Source organism: Macaca fascicularis, chromosome 3 (genome assembly GCF_037993035.2).
Source record: "Macaca fascicularis isolate 582-1 chromosome 3, T2T-MFA8v1.1".
NCBI classification, from domain to species: Eukaryota; Metazoa; Chordata; class Mammalia; order Primates; family Cercopithecidae; genus Macaca; species Macaca fascicularis.
Genome location: NC_088377.1, coordinates 97,804,773 through 97,823,589, shown reverse-complemented (window position 1 = coordinate 97,823,589; position 18,817 = coordinate 97,804,773). Strand labels below are relative to the sequence as shown.

Genomic DNA, 18,817 nt, shown 5'->3' with positions numbered 1-18,817 from the left:
CTCTGTCTCCACTAATTTCCTGGCAATTCAGTAATAATTACATTAAGGTAATAACCCTCTGAACCAATTTTATAAACAAATAGATAAAATTTGTATCTTTAGGGAAATTCCAATAGATAATTCCCGCATTTCTACAATGTGCATATATTACCTGTATATTGTTTGTTTTCAATAGTTGTTCATGGAATTTGAAATCAGTAGAAAAATCCTCATTACAAAACAACAGCATTTTAATTTAATTTTCTAAGTGATCATTTCCAGTTGTTTAAATGCACCTGTTCAAATCAAAGTTCATCATTTTGTCTGGAACGACTTTTGTTTGAGAATCAAATGGTCATGTAAATGAGAAAGCAAATAAGCATATAATGACAGAAAAGTAAGTGGCAAAATAACCACAATCTTTGTTCCACTGGCTACTGCAGTACAATAAATAAAATGACAATTAACCAAAAACACCTTTATTTTCGTCTTCAAAGAAGAAGCTCTTTTCTTCTTTTTCCAGGATAATCATGATTAACTTACAAAAATGGGTACACATCTTCAAAGCACTTCCCTTTAACGGGAAACTTAGCTTTACGGGATTTAAACATTAGAAGGTGGGGGAAAAAAATTCCATTTTCTTGTCATTAAAAGACAAAACAGAATCTAGCTAAGTCAAGAAAACTCATTCACACTTCAGGTCCTTCTCCTCCAGGAACCAGCTGCATAAAGAGGAAAAAGAGTTTATTAGTAACACAACAACCATGTCATCTAAAAATCCCTTGCTCTTCCTTAAGCCACCTTTGCCTGTCCTCTGCGCTCCACATTCCCATTTTCTCCAGATTGTCAATATCTATTCACAATTTCCAACATCATCAATTAATACTTACTATCTCAACAGCGATTAAAAATTCGAAGCAAACTAACCTTTAGACCCAATGCCTCTTCAATAGCTGAGCTTTAGGGCCCTGACCACAGAGAACACCCTTCCCATCTTACGCACCACTGGGCCATGATCATTTAGTTAAGCAAGCAACATTAAGGTTAGTTCTATAATCACTGCCCCAGAAAAATGGGCTCCCATCTAAACAAAACAGTTTCAATGTGTCTTACCATTGTTATATTATTTCCATTTAGCAAAATCTGATCTAATTTAGTAATCCTTCTTCCTTCTGGTGTGATTTCACTAAATGAATAGATAAAATACAGTCAGGATAAACAGTGAAAATCAAAGCCAACATTTTGGAAATACTTTCCCTCCCTAAAAAGGTGATCCTTGTATACAAATTACTCTGAGGTTGGGCAATTATATCGACAATTTTCAGTTACAAAGGTTATCCACTAGGTAATGTAACCTTCATTAAAAGCAACAGAATGAACTCACTGACCTAAGATCCACATCTGTCAGACAGAGCTTCATAAAAAGAAGCCAAAGCTTGCCCAAGAAATCAAATATGAAATGAAATGTTTTTTGGGTTTTGTTTTTTTTTTAAGAGACAGGGTCTTGCTCTATTGCCCAGGCTGAGTACAGTGGTACAATCATAGCTCACTGCAGCCTAGAACTCCTGGTTCACGGGATCCTCACCCTCCAGAGCAGCTAGGACCACAGCTGCCCCCCACCATACCCAGCTAATTTTTAAATTTTTTATAGAGACAGGGGTCTCCCTTTGTTGGCCAGGCTGGTCTCAAACTCCCAGGCTCTATCCTCCTCATTAGGCCTTCCAAAATGCTGGGATTACAGGGGTGAGCCACCATGTCCAGTCTAAATGCTCTTACTATCAGTTCCTTGATTTGACCTGAACCCTAAAATTCCTAGCTCTTTTATCTTCTACCTTAAAACTGTCTCCACTAATTGTCTAGGAGTTTACTAATAATTAAATTAAGGTAATAACACTGATCCAATTTTACAAGCAAACAGATAAAACTTCTATCTTTAAGGTTATTCTACCAACAGGTAATGTTTTCTCATAAATAATTTTACTCAAAAGTAGTAAAACTGTCTTTAATTAAGAAGAGATTCCCCCCCAATTCTTTAACACTACTCACAACTCAGTGACATCTTCCAGTACCATATCTGAAATTTGGTGTTAAGAAAACAAATAGAGAATTTACTCCAGCTTCTGCCTTTGTTCAGCTTTTCTTTTCTTTTCTTTTGAGACAAAGTCTCGCTGTGTTATCCCAGCTTAAGTGCAGTGGTACACTCACACCTCACTGCAGCCTCCACCTTTTGGGCTTAAAGGATCCTCCTGCCTCGGTCCCAGAGATTAGCTGGGCCCACAGGTGTACGTCACCATGCCCAGCTAATTTTTGTAATGTTTGTGGAGACAGGGTTTCATCATGTTGCCCAGGCTGGTCTCAAACTCCTGGGCTCAAGCGATCCACCCACCTTGCCCTCCCAAAGCGCTGGGATTACAGGTGTAAGCCACTGGGCTCGCTTGTTCAGTTTTAATTATAATGTTTAACACAACGGCTCAAATTCAAAATGTTTGTTGTTGATAGGAACTTTACCGTCTTTCAATACATACCTCTTAAAACATTATCATAAGTTCCCTGAAAATGAACTGATTTTATTATAATAATCACAAATATACTGATTGTCTATAGTTCTTACGTTATTAAATACTTAAGAAAAACCTATACCACCACCACCACCTTTTAAAAGGATACTGACAAAGTCATCAAATCCTAGAAGAGTACCAACAATTTCCTTATCACTCTTCATCACAATGTGAATTCTTGATCCTATACATTTGTCCACAAGTTCTGAGGAGGGAAAAAATATTATTTTACCATTCATTATTTCAACAAATATTTGAGTGCCTACTGGCACTCTTACTTGCATATAGTGAAAGAAAAACCAGGAAAAACATTCATTCAATAACTTTAGGTCTTATAATACAAATCTCAGTTTAAGCACAGCATCTGGCGCGTAATGAGGATTCCAAAAGAGTCTGTGGCATGAAGGAATGAAAACTTTTCAATCACGGCCACGACCACTAGTTCAATCACTCTTCACCAGCTACAAAAACATAAGAGGAGATAGGTATAATTATATTCACCGGAAACTCTGTCACTGCTTCCCTCCCCCAACTCTGTCTATCCTCTGTGCTCTGACGGCAGCTTGAACATCTCTTTTGCCAGCCTAGCATTATGTAGCAGGATGTCTACTTGTCCAGTATTCTCTCCTCCACTGGCTTGTGTGCTATTTGAAGGCAATGGCTATGGTTTAAGTTTATCGTTGAAAAATGCCCAGGCACGGTATCTCGTGTATAGATACTCAGTTACTACTTATTGAATGAATAAATAACAAACAGAGCTAGTTTCCAGATTCCTCATTTAAGGCTCATTCCGGACCAGGGTGTTAGTGTCAACCATATACATAACATGGTCTATCTAATCTGGGGATCTTAAAAGCCAGGTTGAGAAGTTGGCCTACTACCTATCACACTGCAGAGGCGGGCTCACAACAAAGGAGGCCGACAACACGTTCACTAAATGTGGACCTTCTCCAGTGACAGTCTGCTTTGAGGAGTCAGAAATCCTTGCCCGGAGGAGCCCGACCACGTTAAAGAGCAGGGGCGGCCTGCTGCCTTGAAGACTTGGAGCCGAGAGTCGAACCGCATTTGGTCCTATACATTTCCCCACACTCGGCCAGGGCCTGCCTCGGAACAGCCCCTCGGCCCCTAATCCTGAACTTCAGCTCCCGGTTCCTGCTCCCCAAAGGACGGCGATTACCTAACGGCAGCAGCTGTGACGGGTTGGTAGTAGCGTTAGCCGCCATGGCTACGCCGGAAGTGGCCTGCCTTCATCGACGGTGGGACGACTTTGAAAAGCGCGCTTCCGCTTTTTGCGCAGCCCATACAGGCTCGACCAATCTGAGGCCGAGCGTGCGATCTAGTCTATCGCGTGGGTCGCGTTCACTGCCTTTTTTCCCAAGCAAGTGAGATCCGGTGAAATATTTCCTGCTCACTGGACATTTTACCATCTCGGCAGATACCGATTCTGCCCTCGAAGTTTTGGAGAGACGTTGAAGATATTTTGCCTTATGAATAAATTGTTCCTGTAACCTTTGAGTCGTCTTCCCCCGTAAAGTTGCATTTCCTCTCAAGCCAGAATCTTCAAACCAGTATAAATCAATTCGTATTTCCTGCCATCAATTAACTGTTACATTTTTCTTCACAACTACTCATTAAAGAATCTATTGTTACTTTTTAAAGTCCAGTGGATTGAAAGTCTGAAACTAGCCTTTTAAAAAAACTTTTCTTTAGTGGGGATTTAAAATACGTTTTTTAAACTTTTTACTACAAACTTTTTACTACAAAAAACCAGCAAATTATCGGCCCTAGTCTGTTTTATATTTGTATCCTAGGAAGTTAAAGCTAAACAGTCTAGGTCAGGCGCAGTGGTCACGACTGTAATCCCAGCACTCAGGGAGGCTGAGGCGGGCAGATCACCTGAGGTCAGGAGTTCGAGACCAGCCTGACCAACATGGGTGAAACCCCGTCTCTACTAAAAATACAAAAATTAGCTGGATGTGGTGGCGTGTGCCTGTAGTCCCAGCTACTTGGGAGGCAGAGGCAGGATAATTGCTTGAACCCAAGAGACAGAGGTTGCAGTGAGCCTAGATCATGCCACTGCACTCAAGCCTGGGCAACAAGAACGAAACTCTTGTCTCAAAAAAAAAAAAAAAAAAAAAAAAAAGGCTAAGCAAGAAATTCATCGTTCTTATCTTTTTTGAGCAGCCACAAAGAACGTCATTCGTTAAGCACCCATCATTCCTTCATAGACTGAGTTCCTCAAGGCTGAGAATGATGGGAAGCAGTAGTTTACATGATTAAATTTCTTCGTTTTGATTTAAATGACTTTGGTTCAAATACCATGGTCAGTTATTTGACAATGGGCAAGTTATTTTAACTTTTTAAGTTTCAATATACCCATTGGAAAAAATGGGGACAATAGTATCTACTCATAAGATTAATGTGAAGATTAATTGAGATAATCTATGAAAAGTGGTCAGCATAGGACCTGGCACATAGTAAGCCCTTTTAAACGTGAGCTGTTATTACTTATCCTTGTTTCCTAATACATGATGTCTGGCTCAGAGTGAAGCTACATAAAGCTGGCATTGCTAGCTGGTTTTGCATTCATCTTATTTTTATAACCAGACATAAGCCACTTTAAGGAAGCAATTTCTTATTTTATACACTGTGCACACATTTTCAGGCATACTGTAGGGTCTAATGAATATTCTTTAAATTGATTCTCACTATTTCATTCATACCCATCAACATTCTCCTTACTCTTCATAAGATTTTAAACACAAAGTAATGTCAAATTTGTTTGTGACACTTCTTTCTTTCTCTTTCTCTTTTTTTATTTCTTTTTGTCCAATCCTCATTTGGTTGAAACCCGCCTCTTTTCCTGGTTTTCCTTTTCTATTCCTATTCCTATTTTATTTTCCTCATACCATACTGATAGTATGGGCCAAATTCAAAACATTGTTGTTACTTGATAGAGTTTTTAAAAATTAGAAAAATAGGCTGGGGACAGTGGCTCACGCCTATAATCCCAACACTTTGGGGCACCGAGGTGGACGGATCATGAGGTCAAGACATCAAGACCATCCTGGCCAACATGTTGAAACCCCACCTCTACTAAAAATACAAAAATTAGCTGGGCGTGGTGGCACACACCTGTAGTTCCAGGTACTCAGGAGGCTGAGGCAGGAGAATCGCTTGAAGCCGGGAGGCGGAGGTTGCAGTGAGCCAATCGTGCCGTGCCACTGCACTCCAGCCTGGCGACAGAGCGAGACTCCATCTCAAAAAAAAAAAAAAAGAGCAGAATAAACATTAGCAATTTTGAATGCCACTAATAAAGAATAATCTCCTTATAATCTGAAAAAGGAGCGATATATAGTTCACTTACACAGTAGAGTTAATGGGGATTTCAGGAAGGGAGTGGTATTTTTATTTTATTATTTTCTCTCCTGAGGCGACACTCAAAAAGGAAGAACAGGCCAATTCCAAATGGATAGTTGTTATGAACTTGAAAATATGTCATAGCTCTATGTCTCAATGATTTTTCTCCTTTTAAGTCTTAAGTAGAAAATGTAAAATAGAATTTATAATTTATCATAAAATACATGTAACTACCAAAGGCTCTTCGATGTATTATATGTTTAGAAAGGTATTTCTAATTTTCTCCCCTGAGTTAAATGAGAAATTTTATTATTTTCCCAATAGACAATTGTCCTTGTGGACAATATCTTGTTAATGAATTTATTCTACATTAACACAACTCATTTAAAACGCAATGTAAGATATGCATGGTGGCAGGCAACTGTAGCCCCAGCTACTCAGGAGGCTGAGGCAGGAGGATCCCTTGAGCCCAGGAGTTTGAGGCCAGCCTGGGCAACATAGCAACACCCCATCATATTTTAAACTTTATTTATTAACTCACTCTGTTACCCAGGCAGGAGTACAGTGGTGTGCTCGCAGGCTCAAGAAGCCAGTACCACAGGTGTGTGCCACCAAGTCCAGCTATTTATTTTTTATTACATTTTGTAGAGATGAGATCTCATTACATTGCTCAGGTTGGTCTCGAACTCTTGGACTCAAGTGATCTACCCGCCTTGGCCTCCCAAAGTGCTGAGATTACAGGTGTGAGCGGCCGGGCCCCACTTATATTCTAAACTCTTAAGTGGCCCAGTCTGTATATTTAGAGATGAAAAAAATTCTGGAAATTCCCTTGTTCACTTTCTCTCTCAATTTTCCCAGTTACTTTTTCTTTCTTTCTCTCTCTCTCTCCCTTTCTTTCTCTTTTTGAGATGGAGTCTCACTCTGTCATCCGGGCTGGAGTGCAGTGCAGTGACACAATCTCAGATCACTGCTACCTCCACCTCCCGGGTTCAGGGGATTCTCCTGCCTCAGCCTCCCTAGTAGCTGGGATTACAGGCATGCACCACCATGCCCAGCTAATTTTTGTATTTTTAATAGAGATGGGGTTTCAACCATGTTGCCCAGGCTGGTCTCCAACTTTTGGCCTCAAGTGATCTGCCCGCCTCGGCCTCCCAAAGTACTGGGATTACAGGCATGAGCCACCGTGCCTGGCCCTGTTTTTGCATACATCTTTTTTTTTTTTTTTTTTTTTTTGAGAGGAAGTCTCGCTCTTGTCCCCCAGGCTGGAGTGCAATGGCGCAATCTTGGCTCACTGCAACCTCCGCTTCCCAGGTTCAAGCAATTCTCCTGTCTCAGCCCTCTGAGTAGCTGGGATTACAGGTGCCTGCCACCACGCCCGGCTAATTTTTGTATTTTTTAGTAGAGATGGAGTTTTACCATGTTGGCCAGGCTGGTCTAGAACTCCTGACCTCAGGTGATCCACCTGCCTTGGTCTCCCAAAGTGCTGTGATTACAGGCGTGAGCCACCACGCCCGGCCCTTATAGATATCTTTAAAAGGTGTTCATTAGACAGTAATTTTAGCCATGTTAATTGTGGAAAATACCAAGACAGTTTATATCAAGAAAATGTTAATAGTTAACACATCACACAGTTGACATCTCAAAACAGTTAATATATTAAGAAAACAGTTAATATATTCTGCATACAGGGAGCAATATAGTTTTACAGTTTTCTGAGCCAATGCCAATAATTTTGTAATACAGAAATGTATAGCAACATCTTGAAAAATGTCTACAGTATTAGCATTAAAACAGTTCTACTGAATCACAGAAACTAAATTTGATTTAGGAAGCCTACTGTTTTTCTCCGCTATGCTTAGATTAGAACAGAGCTCCTTATTTTTCAAGACCAGAAGTGCAAAATATCATAGTTACTGTAGTAATCTCTAATTCTACTTGAAGCAGACTCCTATCCTTTAGGTTATTTGAAAACTGTCGTAGATAAGACTTGTTAAATCTGCTAGTGTTTCTAGAATGCACTTTAAATTGACATGATTCACTGCTTAAAAAAAAAAAATTGCAGTACAGTCAGTAATTAAAAAACCCTGGTGACAACAGAACCCATATATTTTGTATTGACCTTCCTTCCTCCCACTCCACCAAAGCAGAAGCTAAAAACCTACAACCTACACATATCAACCTGCTCCTCCGCTGCTCATAACCATTTTTCAGGCGCAGAAGGAAGGGGTTGTGGGGGCTGGGCTTCATGTGGGGCAGGTGGGAGGAGTTGCAAAGGAGTCAGGTTGAGAGGCTTGGACTCTGCTTTCAAGGTAATAGGCTCAGAGTACTAAACCCAAAAAGAGATGGAATGAAAATAATACTCTTTTAAAATCGCAGGACTAGAATAACCATTTTACAGGTATCCAAGTAAACTTCCTTTATTGTCAAGGATATTCGGTTTCAGGTTTTAAATGCGTCTCAGATTGCTACACATAATATTTAAATGAAGGGGAAAAAAGCTCTAGAAACAAACAAACAAGAATTCTCGGGTAAGCAAGTAATTTAAAGGCTGAATACACAGATACGCAACCTCACCAGTATGCTCCACGTTATTACATATTTGAGAATAAGGACGGAGGCCACAGAGGCAAAGGCAAGGAGGTGAAGGAATCGGACACTCGGAGAGTGAATCGAAAAGATGTGAAAAAGCAAGGAAAACAGAAAAGAAGAGGGAAGGGGGAAAACTTTAAGGAGGAAAATGAGAAGGCAAAAGAGAAGGAAGTGCTTTGAGATTGAATCCAGGGAGGAAAAAGCAGGTGTGCCACGCCGCACCTCCAGGTCCCGCGGACACTACAGGCTCCGCAGGCCCAGCCGCCCGGGTCACGTAAGCCCCACCCCGCTGCTCCACGTCAAGGCCCCCTCCGGTCCCCCCCCCGACCCCCCGAACCCCCGACCCCCCGCCCCCGTCCAGTCGATCGCTTTTTTCCTAGCCCCACCTAACTCCCCCAGGCTCCACCTCGGTCTCTCAGAACCCCCAGCCGTCAGGGCCCTCCCGGCCTTGCCCCGCCCCGCCTCGCCGGCAGCTGCCGCCGCGTCAGGTGACAGCCCGGAAGCTGCGGAAGCGGATGAGAGAAGGGCGGCCGCGGCCCTGGGGGCGGGAGCTGCTCTCCCTCCACAGATCTCCCGGTGCGGCCCTCATGTGCTGCGCTCGCTGACACCCGAAGTCCGCGGCTCTCCGCACACGGTGGGGTCGTCAGACCCGCTGCCCTTGGCAGTCGAAGTCGTAGTGTGGGCCCGCGGCGGCCGCCCATGGAGAAGGCCAGGAGAGGCGGGGATGGCGCCCCCCGGGGGCCCGTACTGCACATCGTGGTTGTTGGCTTTCACCATAAGAAGGGCTGCCAGGTGAGGAAAGGGCCCGCCCCCGCCCCCGGCCGTTCGGGCGTTCGCGCCTCCCGGCGCCCCCTGCCTTCCTTCTGTGTTCCCAGCTCGCGTCGTGCAGTCCTCCCCACCGCGCCCGCGACCCTTCGCCTCTCAACCTGACTCCTTTGCAACTCCTCCCACCCGCCCCACATGAAGCCCAGCCCCCACAACCCCTTCCTTTTGCACCTGAAAAATGGTTATGAGCGGCGGAGGCGCAGATTGGTATGTGTAGGTTGTAGGATTTTAGCTTCTGCTTTGGTGGAGTGGGAGGAAGGAATCGAAGACCGGCCCCACTCTCTTCCCCGTCCATTATTGTCTCCACTGGCTTTCTGGGTGTCCACCTATAATGGGAGTCTAGAAAAATTCAGTGCTTGGACTCTGCTTTCAAGGTAATAGGCTCAGTGGGCTTGCATACTAATACTTCAGGTAGCTTGCGCACCTGCAGCCTCTGTAGAAAAATCAGCTTCCTTTGTTTATCTGATGGAAGCCTTGGAATCTGTCGTGTTAAGTACGGTTGTCGATTAACCCTGCCTCCCCCTTCCCATTGGTCCTTAGTTTTGCTATTTCATCTTCTCCGGATTTTACCTTTTGGTGAGAGATTAATCTCTCCAGATCAACCGCAATAAGAGAAAGCGTATTACCGACCAAACCGTTCAAATATAAAGGTGTTTTTCAGCAGCCTCATTGAATCTTTAATCCATCATCTGAAATGGAATATTTGCGATCTGTATATTGAAGGCAAGAGAACAAAATAGAAACAGGATTATCTAATGAGCAAGCAAACACTGGAAGGGAATGATGTCATAATGTGCTAGTGAACAGTAAATTGAAATGCTTTTTTGAAGTATTAAAAATAGTAATGGCCACCACTAGCTCATGAAGCGTTTAGTTTCTTGCATTCCGCAGGAAATGTAACATTTTAGAAGACGTATTGGCAAAAATTAAGTTCTCTAGGGAATAACAGAAAAAGTGATGGGAGTGAAAAAACTGTGCGTAATTTTGAAATATATCCTCACACCTGTAATGGCAGCACTTTTAGAGACTGATATGAAAGGATCACTTGAGCTCAGGAGTTTGAGACCAGCCTGGGTAACAAAGGGAAACTGTCTCCACAAAAAATTTTAAAAATTAGCTGCATGTGATAGCGCACTTGTAGTCCCAGCTAGTCGGGAGGCTAAGTTGGGAAGATCTCTTGAGCCCAGGAGGCTGAGGCTACAGTGGCCCTTGATCCCACCACTGCACTCCTGCCTGGATGAGAGAGCAAGACCCTGTCTCAAAAGAAAATTTTGGCGCCGGGTGCGGTGGCTCAATTCTGTAATCCCAGCACTTTGGGAGGCCGAGGCGAGTGGATCACCTGAGGTCAGGAGTTCGAGACCAGCCTGGACAACATGGTGAAAGCCCCGCCTCTACTGAAAATACAAAATTAGTTGCACGTGGTGGCACATGCCTGTAATCCCAGCTACTTGGGAGGCTGAGACACGAGAATCGCTTGAACCCGGGAGGCAGAGGTTGCTGTGAGCCTTGCACTCCAGCCTGGGCAACAAGAGCGAAAAAAAAAAGTTTTGAAAATTGTGTATTACGTGCATAAGTCTTATAATGACTGGTCTAGAATCTGTTCTTTATAACCTGTACATCAGGTGTTTTTAGAGGCTTTAATTAAAGTATGTAAGATTTGCCCCAGGATAGATTAATCAGCTACCTAATTCTCCACGTTACTATTTTACTTCCAGGTGTAAAGGATTAGAGGTGCGTGGCTCATTGAGTTGTGACTCTGACTTCACGTGGTTTTAACTTGTGTGAGGGTACTTAGACTGCTCTTCCAAGTATTCAAAATTGCCGTGGGTCATGTTGGCCATCCGTTCTTTCTGTGCGCTGAGATTGTGCATAGGGAAAATTCCTATACTTGGTCATAATTTGTAACTTTTAAATACAAGTGACTGAAGTAAAACCTTTGTTTTAAAAGTGATGCCTTTCAACAGTCCACTTGGTTAAGCATGATAACTTTGTCATTTGACACGGACCTCAAAGTAAAAGCCATCTTCTAATACTGCTGTTGAAGACCCAAAACTAGGCTTGTGGAAAATGTTAATTCATCTTGTTTCTTGCACTTTTCCACCTTTGAAGTCCTCAAATGTATTTTAATTCTTCCCCCCCCTCCCCCCCAGACAGAGTCTCGTTCTGTCACCCCAGATGGAGTGCAGTGCAGTTGCGGGATCTCCTGCAACTTTCACCTCCTGGGTTCCAGTGATTCTGCTGCCTCAGCCTCCTGAGTAACTGGGATTACAGGCATGCACCACCATACCCGGCTTATTTTTTATATTTTTGGTAGAGACGGGGTTTCACCAAGTTGACCAGGCTGGTCTAGAACTCCTGACCTCAAGTGATCCGCCTGCCTTGGCCTCCCAAAGTGCTGGGATTACAGGCATCAGACTTGAGCCACCGTGCCCGGCCTCAGATGTATTTTAAATGAAAAATCTTTCATTGGAATTTAAATGAACATCTATTACTTTTATCATTTGTTCTTTTTTTTCACTTTTATTTGGGTAACTTGTGGAAGTGAATTATTCTGTAGATAGCGTGTTAGCCTCTAGATGTCATTTTTCTAGTTTACTGATATACTTAACATTTAGAACATTTTAAGTGATTTTTTGAGTTCTACCATGACATTTAAAGTCGTTTCAAAATATTTACTCATTTCAACTTTTTACTGAATTGTTTAAAATTTAATATTTAACAAGGGATAATAATTAACAAGGGATAATTTAACATTTAACAAGGGATAATAAGTGTGGCCGGGCGCGGTGGTTCATGCCTGTAATCTTTGGGAGGCTCAAGTGAGGCGGATTATTAGAGCTCAGGAGTTTGAGACCAGCCTAGGCAATATAGGGGAACCCCATCTCCCCTAAAAATATAAACATTAGCTGGACATGGTGGCGTTTGCCTGTAATCCCAGCTACTCAGGAGGCTGAGGCGGGAGATTTGCTTGAATCTGGGAGGCGGAGGTTGCAGTGAGCCAAGATCTCCCTACTGCACTCCAACCTGGGTGACAGTGAGACCCTGTCTCAAACAAAACAAAAATTTATCTGACATTAGACCCTTTGGCATGAAATAATTTATGAATACCTTCTCTGTAGTAAATTGGCTTGTTGTTGATTGTATATTCCAGAGTTTTGTTTGTTCCAATATATAAAGTATATTTGTCGAACTACCATAATTTTTTGCTAAGTAGCGTCAAATGTATATCACATTAACTCATTAACTCTTATGGTTTTTTTCACAAACAGGATAGAACTTTTTTAACTACTCAAGTTAAAAGGGAATAGGTTATTTTCCAAAGAGATGTCATAAAAAGTTAAAATAATTAATTTTTGACCACTTTTCTGATAGTTTGTTTTGTATACATAGCTTGCAGTTTTGTCTTAAATAAACTGGATTTACCAAACTGTATTTCTAATACAAAAAAAGAGGAGTAACAATTTTTTTTTTTTTAATTATACTCTTAAGTTCTGGGATACATGGGCAGAACATTCAGGTTTGTTACATAGGTATACATGTGTCATGGTGGTTTGCTGCATAACCAGTCGTCTGGATTTTAAGCCCCGTATCCATTAGGTAGTTGTCCTAATGCTCTCCCTCCCCTTGCCCCCCATCCCCCAACAGGTGCCAGTCTGTGATGTTCCCCTCCCTGTGTCTGTGTGTTCTCATTGTTCAACTCCCACTTATGAGTGAGAACATGTGGTGTTTGGTTTTCTGTTCCTGTGTTTGCTGAGAATGATGGTTTCCAGCTTCATCCATGTCTCTGCAAAGGACATGAACTCATTCTTTTTCGTGGCTGCATAGTATTCCATGGTGTGTATATACCACATTTTCTTTATCCAGTCTATCATTGATGACCATTTGGGTTGGTTCCAAGTCTTTGCTATTGTGAATAGTGCTGCATTAAACATACGTGTGCATGTGTCTTTATAGTAGAATGATGTATAATCCTTTGGGTATATACCCAGTAATGGGATTGCTGGGTCAAATGATATTTCTGGTTCTAGATCCTTGAGGAATCGCCACACTGTCTTCCACAATGGTTGGACTAATTTACACTTCCACCAACAGTGTAAAAGTGTTCCTATTTCTCCACATCCTCTCCAGCATCTGTTGTTTCCTGACATTTTAACGATCACCATTCTAACTGGCATGAGATGGTATCTCATGGTTTTGATTTGCATTTCTCTAATGACCAGTGATGATGAGCTTTTTTCCATATATTTGTTGGCCGCATAGATACCTTCTTTTGAGAAGTGTCTGTTCATATCCTTTGCCCACTTTTTGATGGGGTTGTTTGTTTTTTTTCTTGTAAATTTATTTAAGTTCCTTGTAGAGTCTGGATATTAGACCTTTGTCAGATGGGTAGATTGCAAAAATTTTCTCCCATTCTATAGGTTGCCTGTTCACTCTAATGCTAGTTTCTTTGGCTGTACAGAAGCTCTTTAGTTTAATTAGATCTCATTTGTCAATTTTGGCTTTTGTTGCAATTACTTTTGGTGTTTTAGTCATGAAGTTTTGCCCATGCCTATATCCTGAATGGTATTGCCTAGGTTTTCTTCTAGGGTTTTTAGGGTTTTAGGTCTTAGTTTAAGTCTTTAATCCATCCTCTGTTAATTTTTGTATAAGGTGTAAAGAAGGGGTCTAGTTAAAGTTTTCTGCATATGGCTTGCCTGTTTTCCCAGCAACACTTATTAAATAGAGAATCCTTTCCCCGTTGCTTATTTTTGTCAAGTTTGTCAAAGAGCAGATGGCTGTAGATGTGTGGTGTTATTTCTGAGACTTCTGTTCTGTCCCATTGGTCTATATGTCTAAAAAGCAGAAGTATAAAAGAGCTAGAACTAATCTTAACACTATTCCACCAGTGAAGAAAGCAACCAGCAGCAGTGTAGAGAATGGCAGATTTTCCCATCAGTGTGAGTGAACTGGTCACAAAGTCTCCATGGGGTAGCAGAATGTTGCATTGCAAATTTAGAAATGGGTTGATATTAGGGGGATTGTTTATGTTGGGGTGTTACAACTATACTAAAGCCCTGAGTGATTCAGGTTTTGGTGACAGATGACTCACTGTCAAGCCTTTTTTGGCACCTGCTATTAATGAAATCCTGTGGTGACAATAATGAAACATTTGGGAGGGTTTGTTTGATTCTTGTTGAAATAAGTAGTTCTTTGGAACCAGAAAGAAAACTGAAGGGTTAGCAGTTAAGGAAGAATAACCTTTTAAGATTCTTTTTAGCTGCTAGTTTTACAGAAACTTTGTTGTGAAACAAGATTGCATTTTCTGGCCCTTCACTGCACTTTTATTTCTTCAACTTTAATATTTTGGTAGACAGTTTTTCCTGATTTTGGCCATGCTTTTTGTATGTGGTGAAATTATGAAAATCTCTGACCTAGCAGGGCTGCAGCAGTGACAGAACAATGGAATAGTTTTCATTCAGGCTTTGGCATTGTGACTAAGTGGAGTGGGTGTCAACTTGTGTACCTGAACTTAGAAATAAAAATATCAAGAAGATTCCTTCGTTCTCTTATGGGTCCTCCCAGCTAGCCAGAATGTGCCTAATTCCTTTCTTTAGCTTAAACCTTTGATCCCTAGTAAAATACTTATACACCATGAGTAATCGTCTACTTCATGTCATTGATATGATTCAGATCCTTTGCTGAACGCAGATTTTTGCTAAAGGGAAGGCTGCAGAAGGGCCCTAATCTACTAGGGATGGACAACAGGAAGATGCAAACACATAGGGAGAAGAGTCTACTTACCTACTTAATTTTAAGACTGCTCTGATTTTATATGGATTAAGAACTCAGGTTCTCCCTAAGATATTTTGAGAGGATGTTATCTAAGCTGACGTTTTTGGCGGTTTTTAAATCATATTTCAGTATTTTTGAAAATAACATTTATGATAAATAATATGTACTGGCCAGGTGCAGTGGCTCATGCCTGTAATCCCAGCACTTTGGGAGGCCAAGATGGGAAGATCGCTTGAGCCCAGGAGTTCGAGACCAGCCTGGGCAACATAGGGAGACCTCATCTTTGCCAAAAAGTAAAAAAAAAAATAGCCAGGTTTGGTGGTGCATGCCTGTAGTCCCAGCTACTTGGGAGGCTGAAGCAGGAGTATCACTTGAGCCCAGGAGGTCGAAGCTGCAGTGAGCTGAGATGGCACCAGTGCACTCCAGCCTGGGTGACAGTAAAACCCTTTCTCAAAAAAATAAAAAAATAAAAAAAAAAAGAAAAGGTATCAAACCATAATCATGTTTCATGGCCTACCTTTTTCATGTGAAATATACCATTAATATTTTTCTATATTAGTAAATAATTGAATTATGTTTTAAAATTGCTAAATAGTATTTTGTAGAAATACTGTTATTTAACTGATCTCCTTTTTAGATACTTAGGTGGCATTCTAATTTTTCACTATTTTGAATAGTGCTGCAAAGAACATCCTTGTGGCTTTTTGTACCTTTTCTCATAAGTATAGACACTTCATTGTAGCCATTTTTCTTGTGAAGATTTTATTAAAATGGATTTTGAAACAGAACTTACTGAACACAATTTAAGTTAGTCTGGGTGACTCTTCAGAGCAAATGTCACTCATACTGTGGCATTCTCCGTTTAACATAGAGTTATTTGCACATGGCTCTGACTTCGTCGGGCCCTAGCCGGCCAGAGAGATGACAGAGATGTTAGTAATTACTTCCCAATGTCAGTACTATCCATAGTGATGGTGGTGGTTTCAGCTTCCTTTTATTTGATGCTTTTCTTCCATTGATTGGGAGACCATGTCTACTGAATCTGTTGTGTGAAATAAAATGACTCAGTCACGGGTTTTGAAAGGAAACTTACAGCCTTCTTGGTACACTGTCAAGAACTTTATAATAGCTGGTTTTGCTGATAGATTTTTTTTTCATTTGTTTCTGGTTCTTGGCAGTTTTGTAGGTAATTAAGTTGTCAGAAGTGTGACTTCTGAATAAACTCTGGGTGTTCATTTAGATTTGAAATATGGGCCAGGTGTGGTGACTCACACCTGTAAATCCCAGCACTTTGGGAGGCTGAGGCAGGTGGATCACTTGAGGCCAGGAGTTCAAGCCCAGCCTAGCCAACATGGTGAAACCCCCGTCTCTACTAAAATATATATAAATATATATATGTACACACACACACACACACACACACACACACACACACAAATTAGCCAGGCATGGTGGCACGTGCCTGTAGTCCCAGCTACTCAGGAGGCTGAGGCAGGAGAATCGCTTGAACCTAGGAGGCAGAGGTTGCAGTGAGCTGAGATCTCGCCATTGCACTCCAGCCTGGGTGACACAGCAAGACTCTGTCTCAAGGAAAAAAAACAATAAAACTATATTTGAAATATGGCCCTCTGCACTTGTGCCTTTCATCACACCACTGTGCTCATTGTCACAAGGTATGCTGTTCATATATGTGCACGTGGCTCCAGGGTTTTTTGTTTTTTGTTTTTGTTTTTTTATTTTTTGGAGACAGTCTCACTCTGCCTCCCAGGCTGGAGTGCAGTGGCACAATCTTCACTCACTGCATCCTCCACCTCCTGGGTACAAGCAATTCTCCTGCCTCAGGCTCCCGAGTAGCTGGGATTACAGGTGTGCACCACCACGCCTGGCTATGTTTTGTATTTTTAGTAGAGACAGGGTTTCACCCTGTCTGTTGGCCATGGCATTTAATTGAAATGTTAATGAACTTTACCCTGGCGATCTTTTGTACATCAATTCATGTTTAACATTTCAATTTTTTTTCATTTCAATATTGAACTTTCATGGGGCAATAGAGATATTATAATTTCTGGGAGTGCATCACACCCACCAAAGGGAGCCTAACACATTCCTAATATCACCAGTGAAGTCCCATGGGGCAGACATGGGTTTCATTAAGAACCTTGCAAAGGCCAGGTGTGGTGGCTTACGCCTGTAATCCCAGCACTTTGGGAGGCCGAGGCAGGCGGATCACCTGAGCTCAGGAGTTCAAGACCAGCCTGGCCAACATGGTGAAACCCCATCTCTACTAAAAATACAAAAATTAGCCGGGCGTGTGATCCCCAGCTACTCGGGAGGCTGAGGCAGATGAATCGCTTGAAACTGGAAGGCGGAGGTTGCAGTGAGCTGAGATCAGGCCACTACACTCCAGCCTGGGCAACAAGAGCGAAACTCTGTCTCAAAAAAAAAAAAAAAAGAAAAAGAAACCCTTCTACCTTGTAGCAAATCACAAAACCCTTCATTCTTCAGTACTTTTGAAAGAGGCTTTTCAAAACTGCCATTTAATTCATATGATTTTCTTTCTTTAAATTGTTTAGACTAGTACAGCGCTAGCTAGGATTTAGTGACAGTTCTCCACTTGCGTTCTTTAATGTTGAGCCTTACAAGTATATAATTTTAGAAAAAAAGAACTCAAACAATAGCTCTGCTGTTTTTTAATATTCTGTTTTCACATACTATTCTAAGCAAACAGGGTGTCTTAGAGAAATAAAAGCCACGACTTAATATAGGAACCCAGACCTCTCATGGATGCTCATATATATATTTATGTACTGAGAGCATAAATTTCTATTAAGTAGAGTTGTTTTCTTCGCTCTTGATAAGCAATAGCAAAGATTCTAAGTCCATAAAGTGTGCCCTAAACATAATCTCTGCTTGTTATGAACTATTTTTAAAAACTATCCATGAGAGTCACCATGCAGTTCATTATTGTAATTCTATGAAGATACATATTTTTCTAATTTTTTTCCTGTACATACATATGATAAAGTTTAGTTTAAAAGCTAGGCACAAGAGATTAACAAAAAAAATTAAATTTTTAATTTAAAATGTTTCAGTTTTGAATTTTAAAAATTTTAAACTTTTTACAAATTTTAAACTTTTTAAACTTTAAAACAATTTTAAAACATTTAGAAATTAGGCATAAGAGATTAACAAAACTAGCAGTAAAATAGAATGTTTATAACAATATGCCAGCATCACTGCTCTTGGGCTTTGGGGTCATTATTAAGTAAAATAAAAATTACTCAAACACAAGCACCTTGATACTGCTGCAGTCAATCCGATAACTAAGATGGCTATTCAGTGACTAATGAGAGGGTAGCCTATACAGCGAGGATAGGCTGGACGATGGGATGATTCACAAGTCAAGTGGAATGGAGAGGGACAGTGTAAGATTTCATCACGCTCCTCAGAATGGCACACAATTTAAGACTTATGAATTGTTTATTACTGAAACTTTCCATTTACAATTTTCAGAATGTGGTTGACCATGACTAGCTGAAGCCATTGAAAATGAAACTGGGCAAGGTGCAGTGACTCACACCTGTAATCCCATCACTTTGGGAGGCCAAACAGGAGTATTACCTGAGGCCACAAGTTCGAGACCAGCCTGGACAGCATAGACCCTGTCTCTATTTAAAAAAAAAAAAAAAGAAAGTGAAACTGCAGGTCAGGAGGACTACTGTAATGAAGAAAAT

General features: G+C 41.3%; 2 protein-coding genes across 13 annotated transcripts in view; one reads left to right on the top strand and one right to left on the bottom strand.

The window, feature by feature from the left end:
* Positions 1 to 212: 212 nt before the first annotated feature.
* On the bottom strand, positions 213 to 9,775 carry LSM5 (LSM5 homolog, U6 small nuclear RNA and mRNA degradation associated). Of its 6 annotated transcripts, XR_012432544.1 has the most exons (6): positions 3,715 to 3,800; positions 2,862 to 2,998; positions 2,647 to 2,742; positions 2,026 to 2,053; positions 1,093 to 1,165; positions 213 to 701 (listed from the first exon to the last, which is right to left on the bottom strand). XR_012432544.1 is itself a non-coding variant. In XM_045387639.3 (5 exons), exons 1-5 carry the CDS (start codon positions 9,604 to 9,606, stop codon positions 669 to 671), a joined length of 354 nt encoding a protein of 117 aa, XP_045243574.2. In that variant the 5' UTR covers positions 9,607 to 9,775; the 3' UTR covers positions 213 to 668. The 6 variants fall into 6 exon arrangements, 3 of the variants coding, with proteins under 3 accessions (XP_045243574.2, XP_073891362.1, XP_005549885.1); XR_012432546.1 differs by lacking the exons at positions 2,862 to 2,998; positions 3,715 to 3,800 and adding an exon at positions 8,873 to 8,979; XR_012432545.1 differs by lacking the exon at positions 2,862 to 2,998 and having other exon boundaries at positions 3,419 to 3,800.
* AVL9 (AVL9 cell migration associated) overlaps positions 9,004 to 18,817 on the top strand; it is a 102,478-nt gene continuing 92,664 nt past the window's right edge. For 5 of the 7 annotated variants that reach the window (XM_074035252.1, XM_074035251.1, XM_005549830.5 and 2 more), the window contains exon 1: positions 9,004 to 9,278. Coding sequence is in view for 3 of the 7 variants with exons in the window: in XM_005549830.5 (XP_005549887.1) it covers positions 9,186 to 9,278 (93 nt within the window). In the remaining 4 variants the exon portion in view is untranslated. Of the gene's footprint in view, positions 9,279 to 9,473; positions 9,686 to 18,817 lie in introns of those variants that run through there. The other 2 variants (XM_074035253.1, XM_074035250.1) reach the window with 1 other exon arrangement.